This window comes from Gallus gallus, chromosome Z (genome assembly GCF_016699485.2).
Source record: "Gallus gallus isolate bGalGal1 chromosome Z, bGalGal1.mat.broiler.GRCg7b, whole genome shotgun sequence".
Lineage (NCBI taxonomy): Eukaryota > Metazoa > Chordata > Aves > Galliformes > Phasianidae > Gallus > Gallus gallus.
In genome coordinates, this window is record NC_052572.1 from 44,887,678 (window position 1) to 44,907,003 (window position 19,326).

General features: G+C 35.4%; 1 protein-coding gene across 12 annotated transcripts in view; it reads right to left on the reverse strand.

Annotated features, from left to right (window-relative positions):
* AUH (AU RNA binding methylglutaconyl-CoA hydratase) overlaps nucleotides 1–19,326 on the reverse strand; it is a 112,070-nt gene that overhangs the window by 68,074 nt on the left and 24,670 nt on the right. For 8 of the 12 annotated variants that reach the window (XM_040655553.2, XM_015280296.4, XM_025144720.3 and 5 more), the window contains one exon: nucleotides 6,339–6,425. The exons of 2 other annotated variants lie outside the window; for them this stretch is intronic. In XM_040655553.2, the coding sequence (XP_040511487.1) occupies nucleotides 6,339–6,425 (87 nt within the window). Of the gene's footprint in view, nucleotides 1–6,338; nucleotides 6,426–11,782; nucleotides 14,057–17,750; nucleotides 17,841–19,326 lie in introns of those variants that run through there. 2 more of the 12 variants (XR_005842627.2, NM_001031429.2) reach the window with 2 other exon arrangements.

Sequence of the window (19,326 nt, forward strand, 5' to 3'; positions counted from 1 at the left end):
GAGTTCTTGGTCAATACTCCCAAAAATTTTGGGTAATCCTTTGTGGAGGCTTGAGTAGAAATGTGTGACTCTTGTGGATTCCTTCCAATTGAGGATACTCTTTAATTCTGTGAGTCTACAGTACAAGAAGAAGGGTAAATTTGTTGGTTAGACACATGCCTCTCTTTCTAACTGCTTGTCTGTGAGGTAAAATTTCACAGAACAACCATCAGTAAAGAATGAATTTAATGTGAGAATTAAGTATATTTTTAATTGCATAACATTATAGTATGTAGTTGCATATGAAACTGTAAAGTACATTTTATTTCAATTTATCAAATGAAAATAGAGATATTGTCTCCCTCCTTTTGAAAAGCCTTGATAAAAATTTAAGGAACTCTAATCACACAGTCCAAGGTTTTCTAACACATCTCTATCAACCATATTTTAATAACTCAAGCATATTCTTGAAGTGTACTGGATGGAATAAATAAACATCAAAATACAGGTGATGGTCATTATCCTTTAAACAAACCAAGAAAAAGTATTTTCTATTTTGAGGATAAAATTCAATTTACAATGGAGCAGCCTTTTATCATATTTGACTTGTATGTTTTTGACATATCTTACCAGAGAACAAAATATCTTCAGGGACTGGAAAAGTCAGCAGTGTAGTGAGCTTCCTTCCTTGGAGTTTCTATTACTGTACTGGGACTTTTATTATCAGCCAAACCTCCATACTATTTGAGTTTCTGAGGCCTCCAAAATAAGGCAATGTAACACAGAACAGTAAAGGGCTGGAAGAGACCTTTGTTGGTAATCCAGTCCAGTCCATTCCCTGCTCAATCAGGAACACCCAGAGCACGTTACTCAGAACCATATCAAGGCAGCTTCTGAAGATCTCCAAGGAAGAGATCCTACAAAACCTCTTTGGGCAACCTGTGCCAATGCTCCATCATCTGCACAGCACAAAAGTGCTTCCTGATGTTCAGAGGGAACCTTCCGTGTTCCAAATTGTGCCCATTGTCTCTTTTCCTGGTGCTTGGCTCCATCCTCTTTCACCCCCTCTTCAGGCATAGACAATGATAATTCTGAGTCTCCTCTTCCCCAGGCTGAACAATCCCAATTATTGACCTTAACAACAATATTGTGAAGATTCTACCACAAAAAAAGTAGGGTGCTAGCAGACCAGAAATCAAATGAAATTTATACAATCCTGAATACACTCTTAGGACCTCTAAGATCATGTTTAGACAACTTGTCTCCAAAACACCTGTAACATGTAATTTGGAACAACTTAAGAATTTCCAGGAGTATATAACCATGAGTTGTCAAAAAAGGAGTATTTTGGAGAGTAGATTATTCTCTAAAGGATGAGCAAGATAATTCTTCTTAGGTAAATCAAGACAGAGAATTTGTAAAGAGGAAAAAAAAAAAAGATTGTAAATACAGGTTTGTATTTACTTTCAATAAAGAAAAAAGCACTCAACGGGGAACACTGTTCATATAACAAAAGCAAGTAAAAGACTGCAAGGTCTGCTTATTTCAGATCTAAGTCCACCTGAAAGGTGTTTTCCCTCAAAATGGACATAAAAATCAAGTATGACCACAATTTAACTGGGATTTTTAGAAGTACCCAAGAAATTTTTTTTCCAGATTTTTATCTCATTGGGGGGGCTTAGGTACTTATGTCTATGTTCTTTGGAAGGGCTTTGGTAACTAATGGTGTTTCTCACTCACTAAGGGTTGGGACCAAATTTCACTCTGAATCAACACAAATATTTGCTGAGTCCAAATTATTTATGAAGATTTTCTCTTTTTTTTTCTTTTCCTTTTCCTTTTTTTTTTTTTTCCTGTTAAACCAACTGTATTATTCTGGTGAACAGTGGTTATCACATTCAGCTCAAAGGTGGCCTCTGCATTTTTTGCAAGTGAACTCTAAACAGATAACATATAAGAATACTAACACAGACCACACCCTACAGCCAGCTTAAAGAACAAGACGGCTGTAATTGACAGGGATAACAAATAACATAGGCTATAGATCTGATCCGTAACAAGAGCATTTTTCTCCCCAAAATGCAAAGAAAATGAGGATTCCCGAAGTCAGTAAGATTTTATTTCATTTAATCAGGCCTGGTTTCTTGTACGTGATTCCAAGAGGTCCATTAATGTTTTCTCTCCTAGTTTTTTGTTTTGTTTTGGGTTTTTTTTTTTTTTTTGGAAAGGACAAGGAAAGGAGGAGGAATGGAAAGGAGCAGAAAAGGAAATAAGGAAAGAAGGAAAAAGGAAAAAAAAAAAAAGAAAAAGAAAAAAAAAACATGTAACAACCCACACAAGTCTAGTATAATTTTAGCAGATGCAACCACTACTAAAAATATATCCTATTTTGATTTTTTTCCTTTCAACTTAAAGGTCTAAAAACTGCAATTAACAGCTTAGTATAACATTTTCAGCTTTTTTGAAGTGCTTATTTTTATACAAAGTCTATTTACTGCAGTCTTAATGCTTTACCCAAATTTAGCAAGAAGTCATAAATTAATCCCATACAGACAAGTGAAGTATGCTTCTAATTTCCTGAAAATTCTCTTTTGCAGTTCTATTCCAAAATGATGCTACAGACTTTTACGAAATCACTGGTGTAACAATTTAAACATAATGAAATTGACAGGAACTGAAGAAAGCCAAAGCATGTCAATTCAAAAAAAGCTAAGTTTATCCAGCTGTTCAAGATGTAATTAACTTTTCCTGTATTTTGTCTGTAGAGATAAATTAACATTCTTCTTACTGAAAATACTATTAGAAAGACACATTTCCTTACTAGGTCAGACATCTGAACACAAACACAATTATCAAAACATGATCTATTTCTGAAAAGCAAAAAGAACAACACGTTTTAAACAAGATAGCACCATTAAACTTGGATAGAACAAAGTGGAAAATTTGAAATATTGTTCCCTAGCTGTATAGTTGCATATAATCACTACAAAATTGTTTTCCCCGCAACCATCTCACAGCATTTTTGTCGTTACTGGGCAGGGAAAACTATCACAATTTTTCTTCAGTGTACTAATTCATTGTGAATAATCCAATGCAAATAAAATAGCCCACTAGCGCTACTAAAATTAGGTTCTGTAATGTCAGACAAATTCTTCAGAAGAAGAAAAGAAGAAGTGAGAACCTCTCACTAAAAAAATTAATGTTCACTTCTACTCATAAGGGCAACTGATAACATCACACCATACGCACCAATCTAATCTAATATGCCATTTATAAAACTCACTTTTTGAATATTTTCTATCACTTCCAACGGAAAGAATTAAATTTTCCAACAAAAATCTCTCAGAAAAGCATAAGATCAGTTCAACAAATCTAAGCATGTAAGCTGCTTTGAAAGTCATGCTTCCTTTTAATTTCCACGGAAACTGCAGTATACACAAATAGCAAAATAGCACTCACTATGTGGTAGAGCAAATTTTTAGCTACAATACACTATTTTTCAACAGTCACCACCATTAGCTGTGTGCAGCCTTCAAATTGGTATGGGGCCTGGTGTGCAAGTGAAAGGCTGTCTTCCTTTGACCTGACACTGGAAGTTCAAGTCTTCAGTTTAGTCAGCATCACAATTTAGCAGTCAGAGTTGATAGTTTCTCTAGGTTCCAGGAAACCTAGAAGGATCATCCCCTCTTGTCCATCAGAACAGACGGTATGTATCACTTTAACTGCTAAGAGCTGCATCTTGAACTTTTTTCTACAACAAGCAATTTACATGCACTATCACCCCATGGACTACTGGTTTGACTTTGGCTTATAGTGGTGACACCATGTCTCATCACCAGTAATGATGTGATCCAGGAAACTGTCACCTTCAGCCTCATACTGTTTAACAGGTCCTGAGAAACTTGAATGTGGTGTCCTTCTATTCCTGGGTGAGCACTCATCAGATCCACCTGGAGCAAACTGCGTTATTTCAACATTGACACCATTGTTTCCAACACACTGAAGCCAATATTCAGTTTCTGCTGCCTGGTTTTGATCTGCTGATTCATGCAGAAAAGCTGATTGACATACTCTTCCCTCTGTGCAGTGACAACTAAGCATGGCCACTGGAACTTGGCTTGTCTTTTACACTGCAGTTACCACTGCTGAAACTCAACACTCACCCACCACTGTGCTCACAACCACTGTTTGGTCTCCATAAATCTTCAGCAAACATGAATGAACGTCACTGGGTGCCTTTTTTTCCACATGGAGGAATTCAATGGCACACCTTTGATCCATCTGCCCTTTTAGTCAGACGTCATTTTGACAGACTGCCATGTGTCACACGGCAACAAAATGTAATGCGATATCAGTGGGAAGGTTCAACCTCTACTGCCACAACACCAATATCTACCCCTTGATGTTGTGGGCCAGTATAATAAAATAGGAGGCACTATTTTCAGAGCAGCCCTCATATTTTTGACATAATGTGTTCAAAAAACTGTATCTCAAATACATATACAGAAGGAGTACATGAAAAGACTGAAAAACTTACATATATATCATATGTGTGTATGAATACACAACCTGAAATAAAACATGGGAAGTGATACCTCATTCTTCTTCTTTAATCCTGACCAACAAACTGCCATTTGTTTGTTTGTGTAAAAATAAACAGGAAGATGGACAGATTTTATGGCGATTAGTTAGAATTCAGTTTTAAAAAGGAAAAATGTTCTATAGATATTCTTTTTACACCAGAAAATCTCAAAACTTCAAGGGACGAAACATATTGCTTATACAGATCAAATACATGAAATAATTGTTTCAAACTTTCTATACTTGGTTTCTCCTTTTGATAAAGAATTTTCAAAGCCCTTTTCAAAAAGTTATATTGTAACAGATCAGCATAGCTGTAGAAATGCAATGATTTGATAGAGAATTTAGTGTTGTTTACAGAATAATTGCTACAAATCAATTTGAAATAAAATTCCAAACTACTGACAAGTTTTACTACACCAGAACAAATGCATATTAATAGAAAGAGGAATTCCAAAGAAAACATTTGACTCATACTTCATGAAGACAGTAACCTAAAAAATATGGAACCTAATGTAACCTAAAAAATATGGAAATATGGAAATATATAACCTAAAAAATATGGAAATACATTATGGTATTTATTGCCTTTTTTGCTTCAGTATTTAGTATTATTGATTAATGTGCAGTAGTCCAGTCCTCTGAGGTGGTGGGCCATAACTAGGAGAGCAGTGACTTTTCATTTGCGGTCACTGAAGTTCTAAAGGTAACAATTCTATCAGCTGAATTTCCATTAATTAACAGGGTCTGATGAGATTCACCACGGAGTACTGAGGGAGTCAGTAGATGCTGTGACTGACTGGACTCCTGTCAACAGTTTACCGAAAGTCTTGAGAGTGTGAGGAGGCCCCTGCTGACTAGACGCTAGCCAGTGTTATACCCAGCTACATAAAGTACATTAGAGAAGGTCCAGAAAACTACAGATCTGTCATCTAACCTCAGTCCCTGAGAAAGTTACTGAAAAGATTATTCTGGGGGATATTGAAAGGCATTTAAAGGGCACACTCCTGCCTTACTAATCTGATCTCCTCCTATGTTAAGCTCACCTGCTTGGTGGATGAAAAGTAGGTGTCAGATTTCATCTTTCTGGATGTCTTCTGGACACATAGTCAAAGCATGAGATAAAGAGATTCATCCTACACTTCGTGTAGGCTGAACTGGCTGAACTGCAGAGGTCAACAGGCTGTAAATGGGGCTACACCTGGCTGGTCAGACACTAGTGGTGCTCCTCAGAGCCATTCTAGGGCCAGGTCTATTCAATATTTTTATCAATGATCTAAACGCTGAAGTGGAATGCACCTTCAGCAAGTTTACTAACAACGCTAAACTGAGAGCTGCTGCTGGACAAAAGGACTTGCAGAGAGATCTAGACAAATTGCAGCACTGGGCAACCAGCAATGGCATGAAACTCAACCAAGGTAAATGCTGGGTTCTGCACTGGGATACAGTAATGAAAGACCATATTAACTAAACTGAACAGAAGAATGCAATAATAAATTCCAAAGCACTTGGACGTTACAGAACAATCTATCCTTTATGAAAACAGCAGAGCAAGTAACCTCTGTTGCAGCTGAGACTTAGCTTTTTTCCTAGCATTCTAAAAAAATCAAGTCCAACTCTTCAAGGCAAATTCTAAAGAAGTAATTCATCATGACTCATACTTACCAATATAAACATTTGTGGGTATCTTACTACCTATCAAGTATTAACCAAGCATGCTGACCTAATCTTTTAAAGATTATATTTAAAAAACATCGTTCAGAGGACAGTTTACATACCCATCTCATTAATGGTTGCTCTTGCTTTTGAGACAAAAGAACCAACTTCGCTTGAATGCATTTTTGCTCGTTCTTTAAGGTCAGCACCTGTAAGTGACATTTCACATACATGTTAGCAAACTGTATGCAGTACTGTACATTTGTTTTTAGAAGTGAAACATAACTGTGTGCAAAAAGAAGAAGTCTACTTTGAGACATTAGTGGTTCAAATTGGTCATTTCATTCATTCATTTTCCACAGATTGCAAGGATTTTATCATAAGAAAAAAGTCAAATTACACGGGAGATTTTCATTAAGTATGCTCTTTGCAGTGGTGTTTCTTCTTCACATATTAATAAACAATAAAACTAGGTTAACTTTATCTGACTTGCACTTCTATTTTCTCATCTGTGTCACAAAGTACAATAGTTATATCATTTTCTTATTGTGTCCTTGTTGTTATTCTTTTACTGGAATATGATGAAGTACTTAGGATGCATATTTTTACAGTAACAGACAATATTTACCCAAATAAAAACTTTTACACTGAGCCAAGTACAATTTCTCAACCAATCAATAAAAAAAAAATAAATAAAATAACAGTTTTATGTTGCTCTACTCTAAGAATGAAAATACCAGGAAAATGCATCAGGCTTCAGTTGAGTTAAAATTTTAATTCTGACTTAAAACTAAGCAGTCCTACGTTCCTCTTTTGTACCTTTCTGGACTTAAGTCGCACTAGCTGCACATCAAGTGCATTTTTAGCCATTGCAGCAATTCTAACCTACTTGGGTTTTTTTTTTTTTTTTTTTTTTTTGTTGTTGTTTGGGTTTTTTTTTTTGTTGGTGGTGGTGGTGGTTTTTTTTTGTTTTGTTTTCGTCAAGATCAATATTTCAGCCTCATACTTTTTGACAAATATCCAGATGTCATTTTACAGTAATATGTCCAATAAAAAAAATCTATATGACACCAAAGTGTCTCATTTCACCTTTGTTATTCTATGTATGTCAATGAGGCACACATTTGCATGTTTCCCAATAAATAACATAAAGTAGCATTCATAACATCAGATATCTTTCTAAAAGCTTCCATGGTACTTTCTGATTTACTGAAATTGAAGAGAGAATGACAGGGTAGTTGAGTGATCAGTGTACCTGAAATTTCTGCAGTCAAGTGCACACTGCAGCAAAATGCTAGAACAATTGCTACCTTAGTAAGTCAAAGTGCGTACAAAAATCTTGACAGGAACCTCAAAAGCAAACAAAATTGGCATTCATAAATCTAAACTGACATTGGAGTAATACAAAGCTGCAAATTGCCTTCACAAATGCATTATTGTATAGAGTACTGTTACTGAAAGGATCTTTACAAAACTCAATGACAATACCTACTATAAAAATTATTGATATAGGAATTGCACAAATGAAAACATTTCAATTTCAGCAGTTAATGTTTAGGATTTGCTTTTACAATTCTGTCTAAAAGCATACTATTGTCTGTATAACAAGATGCTGATATACTGAAATCCTGCTCACTTGACACGCTGTTGAAAAGTAAATTTCAAAGGAAAGGTTGTGGACTTAAAAATCCTATAGAAGTGCAGTTAAGAAAACATACTGTTAAGATTAAACTAAGGCAATTCTTAGATTTTAAGCTACTCAAACTCATTAAGAAAATGGACTCAAGGCCTCCTCCCCTCAAATAAATAAATAAATAATAAAAAATAAAAAAATCCTAAAACCAAAAACACAGACTATGGCCTTTGACCTGCATTTAAAATGCACACTATTTACAGAAAACTACAACTTTTCAACAATACATTTTATACAAATGGATTAAAATATAGCAGTTACATTAATTTAAAATTAATGAAAAGTTGTAAGAAGAATTTCTAGTACAATAATTGATTTTAGTTTCTTAACCAATTTCTGTAACCTTACATTTCCTTTTTAAAGTACTTCTCCCTCAAAACTGTCAAGGTAATAGAAAAAGCTATTCCCCTAGCTCCTTTCTATTGTAGCATAGTAACCAAAGTTTTTTAGAGAATACTTCTAGGCAAAAACCCACCCACTTCACTCCAACATTTCATAGGCAACAGAGCTGACACTGATGTAATACTTTAGTTCCTTAAGATAAAACCACTGATGAAAGACTCCTTGAATAATTCCTTGATCCACTCAATAAAGAATCATTCATGTTTCTCCAATAGCCGTGAAGAAGCATGCAGTTCAACCAAAGACTTCTGCTCCCAGCTGTTTCAAAGATCCCTCCAGTCATCCCAAGTAGAGCACTTCAAAGTATCTGCAAATAACATTTGTACAAGTCCTGACAGCAACAATGTAGTTAAAATTTTCAAATCACAAAAAAAATTTAAGACTGAACCTCTGCAACTTTCCCATGGATCACAGCTAAAATATGTGGGTATGTTGGTCTATCTACTCCCCCTCATCCACTACTGTAGTGGAAATGCTAAGTCACAGCTTGAAACAGTGACTGAGCACCTGGTACGAAGGCAGGGCCAGTTGCTCAGGTGCAAGTAATGCACCTGAGTGATCAGAAGGGGTGGATCCTGGCTCCAACCCTTCCCAGACCTCATTTAAGGGTTGGCAATGGAGGCAAGGGTATCCCTCTGGAGGTCCCTGCATACCTGAAGCCTCCTGAAGATAAGCAGCTTCTTTCCTTTATTTCTATGCCCACTACTGTTGCATTTGAGTAAATCCTCACACAATGCAGTCTGGGATCTTGCTGCTCTGATTGTTGCTCTTCCCATGGCTCTTCTCCCAGTACAACTTTAGGAGTTGTACTGCGTGTCTACACCGCACTAAAGCAGGGTTCTCTAAGGCCTTCTACCTAAAGACGCAAGAAAGGTGAATCCTGAGTTACAAGTAAGCTAAAGCAAACTATCTGCTGCAGAATTAGGTATACGCTGTAATCATGTCCCCCCATGCATCCATTTTGTACTAAAGCATGAATCATTGTTTTACCTGTATTCCACTTTCTGACATCTTAATAATTAGTCCTAAAAAAACCTGAATTCTATCCACTCAGAAACACAGCTAAAAACAGCTGAAACTACCTGTCATTCTAGAGGTTGTGCTCACCATTTCTTGTTACTCAGTACTTTACAATACTTCACAAACTCCCTTTCCAAGACTCTGCAGTGTCATTTTCAGATTACTAGGAGTTGCTCATACAGGCCAAAACAGACATCTTACACATAGAACAACCTACAGCTTCCTCCTAAAGCTATATAAGGAGCAGAGAAGCAAAGAAACTTGACTTTAATTAACTTAATTCAGAGAAACATCACATCTAAATTTATGAAACAAAGTGAGGGAGACAACTTTCATGCCGATTTCTCATTAACTTCAGAACTGCAGTCTGAACAGCATTCCTTTGAAGATCTGCTTGACAGTAAATATAAACAACTGGTATACAGAGATCAACCCTTAAAACTACTCTGAGGAACGCGTGCTGTTTTAAATATTACCTACATCTCTAAAGAGATTTGTCAACCTCGAAGGAAATCTATTTCACTTTAATCCATCACTCCTTTATTTTCCAACAAAAACTGGCGGAACAGATAATTGTTTGTTTTGGTTAAAAGAAAAACCTTACTTATGGTGAGTATAAAAACTTCTATGCAATTAACATCCTGCTTTTTTTTTTTTTTTTACTTGTTTGTTTTAAATTGACTATTCATTTGATGGCTGTTCTACAATGTCAGTCTAGTGAGGTTTTTGCAGCATATGTTTGACTGCCACTTCACAGTGAAACCACAGAACATGTTTATTTGAAAGCCAATGGGAATCCAGGCATATTGCTGCTATTTACTAGAATTTTCTCACCTACACTTCTACAAGATAGGGATGGCTATTTAACTTCAAGAACACACCAAAAGAATCTAAGTTTTAGTGATTACTTTGACTCCTCTTGCATACTATATAGGAAAGGATGCGACTCGTGCACAGGTATTTAAGGTACAGTAGAATATTAAAATCCTAGTCTAGCGTGGTTACTTTGAGCTTCCCTTTGATCTGGTAAAAAGAAAGCAGGCCAATCTTGTTTGTACTCAAAAACATCATTAAGGAAGTGACTTCTCCAAGAGCATCAGAAGATCATCTTGTGCATATTCTATCCAATTTCTCAGTATCTTGTACATAAGAATTGCAGAAGTAGGAACACAGAAAACTGCACAGCACAGAGGCACCACGTAAAATATGTTTAACAACCCTAGCAACAGTTCAATAAGGAAATTATGAGATATAACTATGCTTTCAAGTAGGATAACAAAACATCCACTACTTCTCCAATTACAATGTTAAGAATTGTAGTGTATCCACAGCTTATTTCCACACAGAGTAATTATGCAGTCTGTGAATTAATATTCTACTTTCTCCACGTACGAAAAATATGATACTGAATTAAAATACCGAGGCAAAAGGCAAACTTTTAACAAAGTTATTGTTCTACTTATAACAACTAAAAAAAACACTAACCAGGGCACCTGTAAAAGCAGATGTATACACCTCCTAGAGATGCAATTCAATGCAAGAAATCCAGGTCTAGCTGAAATAAACAGCAGACTGGTATATCAACTGTCCTTCGCCAGTTGCTTTGGTAGTCCAACAACCAAGACAGTCACCAATAGATGCTGACCCTCTAGAGCACCAACTCTTCCAATACTTGCAGATGCGCCCCATCAGATCCTGCAAATCTGTGTATCCAGCTTGTCCAAATGGGTCTTAATTTAGTCCGCCTCTAGTATTGTGGATTTGCTCTTTATTTTGTTGTTGCCTCTTGGCACAGAGACCTGGGAGCTGACCATTCCTATGCTGACCAATGCAAAGAGAACCTGGAATACTTCAGCCTCTGCAGTCATTCACAACTAAGCTGCCAGGACCACATCTACAGTTTCTCCTGTAATTCTTGACACTTTTTGCTAGTTTCAGCTCCAGCTGAGCACACCCCTTCCTAAATATATTTCTACATGCCTAAGAAATGTTTCTCTATTGCTCTTTGAGAGTCTGTTCTCACTTTCAAGGGTAAAGTGAACAAACAATTCCTCAAAAAATATAGTGGACACTCAAGCCATTAGAAAACAGGAAGATAGTGTTTCGTCTCTAAAGAATAAAAAAGAATAACTCAATCTATGTTGAGAAAACTACAGAACACACAAAATAAACTAACAGTATTCTAAAGATGAGCAAATGCATTCCTAAATATTTTGAAGACTTCACACTCTGAGTCTTATATGAATATGAATTCAGGTTCCAACTCAGAACATTAAAAAATGAAACATCAGTAAAAACTTTTTTTTTTAATTATAAGGTATAAGAGATCTGAACGTTGAGGACAAAGAGAACATGAAAAAATAAGACTAAAATATGTACTGAACAAAGAACTGTTAGCGATTTGCTTCTGCAAATCAGCTTCTTTTTTCAATACTAGTGAAAAGAAAGATGTTACTCAAAGCAGTTCATCTTATTTATTTTCTTTTCTGATATTTTACATTTTAATCTTGAAATCAAACAAATGCAAGTAACAGGAACATTTTAAATCAAAAGACCATTTCCTCAAATACAAATGTCTAAGAGAACAACATGCTGGCAAAGCAGGATTTCTGATAAGCCTTTTTATGTTTGGTTTCTTATTCCTTGAGGACAGACACAAATCTAAGACTGAGATTAACTTTGCCAATGCTATAGGGTGCAACAAAACTTTTCAGTGAGGAATAAGAATCCTATGACATTTAGTCTCACTCTCCAGAAAGTTTCATCCGAACTCTCAAATACTCTAATATTAAGACTTTCCTTGACGTCTGTGCTTTAATTCAAAGTTAAACAAAGATGACTATCACTTTCACTTAGCCAGCAGGATAGTAAGTATGACTTGTATCCTGACCTTTAAGTTTTCTTCAATTGTAATTCAAACATATATATATATAGAACACCACTTCAGCACTTTTATCAAACAAATTAGTTTGAAAAGAAAAAGAACATAAGAGGTCATTAACATATCACAAAACATCAAGTGTTTAAAAGTTTTTCATATAAAAACAATTGGAGAAACTATAAAGGTTAAGGACATACATCCAAAACTACAGACCAAAATGCCAAAGCACAGAATTTTTAGAAAGGAAACTATTCAAATCTGGAATTATTTGAAACAAAACTGTACATGCACTTATGATCATTAAGAACTTTTAATACACCATGTATAAGGAAAAAAAACTTAAAATGTGTACATTTACACTGGACCTAGCATAAAGAGTGATCTAATGGACAGCATACTAATAGAGACTTAAACGCCAGCTCTGAAGTACAAAATGGCTAAAAACAGTCATTTTTGAAAAGCACTGACTTTGAAATTGGACCTATCTGATTGGTTTGTCATTCAGTACCTACTGTTTTTTTACACTAACGCAGCAGAGCTGTAATTACAGCATTTTTGTGATTTTCTACTAAATAAGTTTTTCACTATTTTCTCTAGTAACTGTTTTATTGTCAGCTGTCATCAGAATCATCTTGTGTGCCAGTACAAACACCAGTTTCTGCCCATGCCACTTGAGAAAAGTGAAAAATGCATTTAAATGCAACTTTGAAAAAAAGCAAGGCATATTCTTAATTTCTAAATGATATGAAAAGAATGCTGGCAGCAGTCACTGAAGCGCACAGAAAAAAATCCATTTTGGTATGAATTACACTACACACATCTCCTACAGAAACACATAATTTAAAATAATGAAAAGATTAATTTTCGACAGAGACATTTCTGAGGTTCTCTAAGCCTGGATATATGATTTTTTTAGTCAAAAGTGATATTCGCATTCTTCCATGTATTATTTGCTATTATATGCTGTTGCAAGCATGACTCCACCTTTCTGTGGAGCAGAAAAATTCATAAGTTATCAAACTGAAGAAAAAAATTTTTGCAATTCCTATATAATTGAGCCATCAGCAGGACACCCATCCTGAACACACTCCCTTGTAAGACAGCAGTCTTATAGCTCCATTGCTATAGATTATCACATGTTTTGCAACAATTTACACCTGTATGTGAACTGTTGAGTCATGGCCTGAACCACTGATTGAACACCTGAGGCAAAGACTGGGTCAGCTGTGGGACAAAAGGTGAAGGCCAGACCACATTTAAGGGTTGATTACCTCTGGGGAAGGATCTCTTTCTGGAGATCCCTCTTTTTTCAGGTTTCCCACTGTGAGTCTAGATGTTTGGATACAGGTGAGTACTTCTTCCTTGACTGTCTCTTTTTCACCACGATAATCTTTCCAACTATAGCACCTGTAAAGTACCATCCTAGCTGTGCTACTCTTCCAATTGTACATTTGTTGACTGTACAACACCAAAATCAACATACTTACAGCACTAGCTGCTAAAGAGATTTGAGAAAGTGGGATTCTTTACAATGTACCATATATGCGCTTTTTAAGCTTTTGAAGCTCAAGTTGTTTTAAAGGGTCAAGGTGCTAACTGATTTCCTCTTCAAATACAAGAGCACTGAATATAAATCCCTCTATCTTTGTAGATCTAAGTTCTACAATCCCTTTGCAATGTCTACACAAATTCAAACCAGATATGGATTAAAGTCAGATAGTTCTTTCTCCATCTTATCTTTTCAGCTCTAATTTATAACCACTTGACAATATTCCTCCTGCCGACAATTGTGTCATAAAAAAAGTAGCTTATCCTTCATATCCCTCTCCTGAGTTCATCTTCACCTGGAGAGAGGAAAAATAGGAGTCAATTACAAGTGTCCTCTCATCCCTTGAGAACAAATCATAATTTTTACCAAACACAAAAACATGACGCTTTTTCTTATCCAACTATTGTCTCAGTGATTCCTTTAGGCCACCACTATTCTCTTCTGGAGCCAAAACATTGTGTAACCACCACAGCAGTGTTTTCTTCAGTTTCTTCTGTAACACTGAAGGAGACCAGTGTTAGTGAAAAGGTAAAATAATATGATCGTTCCTTGTTTCCAAACAGTAAGTTGAAAACAACTTTGATTCTGCACTGTGCTTCTCTTTAAGTTAATATTAAGTTGGATTCTGCATGCTATGTGTTTCCCCTAGTAAAGCCTTCAGTTTGGCCTCTGAACAGGCCCAGGAAAAGACATATGGTGGCTGCAGCATCCTTGACTCCCAGACGGATATAATGAGTTGAGAAGATCCAGGAGAGTGAGACAGAAACAGGCAGCAATAATGGCTGCCTCATAAACTGTTAGAAACTACACATACAGATCTCCAGAATGATCAAGTCATGACAAAACCCAAACCAATTTTCAATGAATCCAAGAATTCATCACACAGCCACTCAGCTATATAAATACTCCACGAGAAAAATGCCTCACATCCTGGTAATGATAAATACTAGTATTTAAGGAAAATCAAGGATTGTTGCAATTATTATTCAAGAGGATGAGAGAAGAAAAGGAAGAGGGAGGGGGACAGGGAAAGGGAGACGGATAGGAACTTTCTATATCAGTTGTATTTCTGAGTTTTTTCCATGTCAAGTATTACAGAAGTACCTCTTTAACACAGTCATTCTGTAAGTCTGAAAACTTATCTTCCTCAAACTAGTTTTCATTTTAAAATTAAGATCACTAAGAGAACTTCAATATTATGCTTAGAACAAGAAGTGCACTTTTTTCTGATAATAAAATAGAACTGAATTCTTACATGGAATAATATGGTGTAAATAATGCAACCATGAAAGCTCAATTATTCTACCCCACTATTTACCTTCCAACAAACAGCAGAATCAATTAACTGTGATTTTTATTCATTTTATACCTTCTATACTGAAAATTCTTAGAGTTCATCAAAAAGGTTCCTGAGTTTTAAGCAAAGATCTAACAGTAATTTAGCCAACAGAATAAGGACGTGTATTCTAACATGACTACTGAAGAAACAGCTTCAATGTAATACAGTATGTCTTCTGTATTGCATCTCATGTATTGCTTCTGTGAGTCCACTAATACCTCACCCATATAATGTCAGGTGACAGACTACTCTCAAAGTAATAAGCAGGCATTCCTGAAATTTGCCAGTGTCAAGATTCTTCAAATTTCCTAACCTGAAATGAATTTTGAAATTCAGACTAAATATTCTTCATTAATAATACTAAGTCTTTCAATTCAAGAAGATATGAACACACTCAAAATGTTGAGCAACTTTGTTTCACTTCGATTTCTAGTAAATCACATTATTAGAGAAAAATAAAAGCGATCTTTCATTGCATTACGATGAATGGATGTCAAATCAGACGATGGAGTAAAATCTTCTGCATACACCATATATGTGACCACTACACATATCTTTTTTTCTGATGTTAAAAGGAACCAATACTGCTAACTTTATCTATTTTGATTAGTAGTAACTACAAAAAATAGTTGATTAACAGCACGCCCAGTATCATGATCTTTAAGTACAAAAAGAGAAAGTGGGTTAAGCGATAAAAAAAGAGAAAGTCAGAATCCCTTCTAAAGAAATCCTGAAGTCTGTATTCAGGCATAAATCCTATTAAAGAAACAAGGAGTTCTTCCATAGGAAAACCACAATTTGAACTATTTTGTTATTTAAATGTAGATGAGTGAAAGTTTTTCTTCTCTTATATTACCAATATACCCTTCCATTCCACCTCTAGATCTGAATTGCATCACCCAGTATCTCTTCAGCTATCTGTTTTTATTTTTTTATATTTTTTAATTATCAGTATTAGCCACAGAGGATGTCAACTGCAAAGGTCCAGCAGGTCAAGACTCAATGATACTGGATTCTGTGCAGCTATATAGCACGATACCTTCTGTGAAACATTTAAAGCATGTAAATGACACACATAGTACATGAAAATAAACAAACCTTTAAAAAAAATACTTCTAACAACGATTTGCTGTCTCAGTCTCAGTCTCAGTTACAAGATAATTGAAATAGAGCAGACCATACACAAACTTCATAAAAGATGAGAAATAATGACGTTATATGAAGCAGCTACAGAGTTTGACTTCAACCTTTTCAAGTTACAGCAGGTGAAAAGAACAAGGACATTTATGAGAAAACTCAAGCAGAAAAAGTCTTCAGGGTTTAAGATGAGAAGCTCACTTCTGGCCACGTTAGGTCTATTCAAAAAGACTACATCTTGAACACCACTCCTTCCCTCAACATTTGCCTCTACACACACATTTAAAAAAAAAAAAAAAAAGCATTACGATTACTAGAATTTCAGCGACAACATCTTTGGCTCATATTAACATTGGGCCAGAACTCAAGCCCAACGTCTTGCCATTCCACACAGGATGAGGATGTAAGGAGTAGTAAGTATTTGCGCCATAAGCGGGAATATCTTTATTTATGTTTTGTTCATGCAAATCTATTTCTCGAAAGCACCAAGTCAAGCTGTTCAAAATCAGTACTTCCCCTCCTTCCCACTGTCCCCAAAAGCTTTGAGAAGACAGAGAAATAAATGAAAGTGTTTGCAAAAAACAAGATTTCCCATCCAATGAATTTCATTACAGAATCAACACTGCAAACTTAATTCAGTTTTTTAGGGACTTGCTATTTTAAAATGCTTTAAATATATTTGATCTCTTCTGTTTTTAAAAGATCATCCAATAAACTTGTCAGCAACTTACTATGCAGAAAGAAAGAGGATGAAGATCAAACACTGGAATATCATCTGCCATCTGGAGTAGCTTCACAAATTATATGGATTGGTGGTATTTGAGTCCAGAGCTCAATCACTAAAAAGTACATAGTATTTGTCCACATACTCACCAATTTTTATCTGGTGACAGAAACTCCATGAAGAAATGTTAGAATAGCAGCAAGAGACTATTTTACACACTACATTTCTTATATTCAACACAGCTCTAGTGCTTCACAATTTATGTAAACTACTGATTTATAATTGAAAAAAAAACCCAACAAAATCTGAGGGACACCATAAACAACTACATATCTGGCCCTTCTTTAAATACATATTTGAGGACTGCATTTTGCCTAAAACAGGCAGGATCTGACAAAGAGGTGTATTTCTTTTAATTTGTGTGTGTGTGTGTAAGGGAACAAGAGAGCCTTTTACTGCCTGATCTGCATATACACATACATTTTTATTTATTGAAACATACAAAGGAGACCAGATTCTAAATAAGAAAAAAGTAAAAATTATACAAGAAGAAAATGATTTAAAGGAAAACTTCATAATTTCTTCACTTTCGTATTACCTGAAGCACTTTGACATCAGAAAACATTTTGAAACTTAAAAAACTGATGCCCATTGATGGCTTTAATAACCCACCTACAAGACTCTTACAACTTTCATTACAGCCAAATATCCAACCTTTTCTACATCACTGCATACAACATCAAACATACTAGAACCATAAACGCATAAACAACTGTGTGTTATACTTACACTGCTTATTTTGTTCTCCGCTACCTTTTAAGAGTTACTCATCTAATTCAGATGCTGCTGCTAAAAAAGTATCTTTTTTTTAATTGCAACCTACAACAAAGCAAAAAGAAGACAAGAGCAGATAAAAATTTTAAAGAATTATTAGAAGTTTCTCTTCATTCTTCATGTTTATGACAATTAGCACACACAAGCATAGTTTCACTGTGTGTTATTCTATGCTATTTATAGGAGAAAGTAAGGAAGTAGATATGAAACTGTTATAAATTATCTTAAAACAAAAATGCCATAAACACAGATATTTCTAAATACCTATGCCACACAAACATTTTATTCTTTTCAAAACCAAGTGGAAAGTAATTCTGTATCATGCAATAACTGTTTTTGCCAAGCACAGCACACATGTATTCTCTTTTTAGCACATTACCACTAAGCATATGAGATCAGATTATTTTTACCAGAAAGTTTTTTTCAGATACGGATATAAATGGCAAGCTTCATATAAAAGCAAGCTTTGCACACACACCAATAAGGAAACCAGTTGCCACTGGCACTTAGTAGAAGGGAAAAGGGTTAGTTGGGATGTACTGTGCACTGTGACAACACAGCCCAGAGAACTCTGAAGAAGCAGATCCAGATGTCAAATGTACACAGAACTGACATGAGCATTTCAAACAGACTAAGTATTTCAACTTAAATTAACTTAATATTCATTGGAGAGATTTGGACCTTATAAACTGTGATGTTAAGTGGAATGTTCGGAGGTATATGATACAATTAAAAAAAAAAAAAAAGTTCCTCACCTAAGCACAAATTAATTTAGCAATGATGTCCAGGGTGGCAGTAGTCTAGCCAAAATGATACTTTTATCAATTTAGTACTAACAAGGTTTATCAGTAATAGGTACCTTTCTATTAATGTAATCGTTACCTGCTTTTAACCACTGTAAATGGAACATGGATGACAGAGTACACATTTTGACAAAAAATGAATCCATATGCACATCCTGAAACTGTCCTGCAAAAATTGTAACCACTGAAAGTAAGCTTGCAAGGTCTTGGGCAGATCTGAGAGTCTATGACAGACATAGAATTCACACATAATAATGAACTTCTGACTGCTTTCTCACAACCAGGATTTGAAGCTGACAAAAAGAGAGTTACATTAACCAAACAAGGTAGCTTCTTATCATAATGATAAAAACGGGTTTGGTACTATTCTGGAGTTTAAAAAAAAAGGCTCAACATTCCTTGTGACCTGTTATCAAGACCAAACTATGAACAACTTCATACTACTAAAAGTTAGGATTCTGTCTAACAAAGTCTTCTGCATGTTCTGTACAATAAACAAAATGCTATTTGAAAATACGCAAAACTGTCTTGGGAATCTAAAATGTATTATATCAACAAGAAACCTGAAAAGATATGTAGGTTGCGACAAAAATAGTGCCACCCATTTATTTCCATGGAAACAAGAATAGAAACAAAGAGAACAATAATACTCTTTGATAGAGGAAATTCTCAACTATGAGACACTATTTTTCAAGAGTGTCACCACCGTTAGCTATGCACTTCTGCCA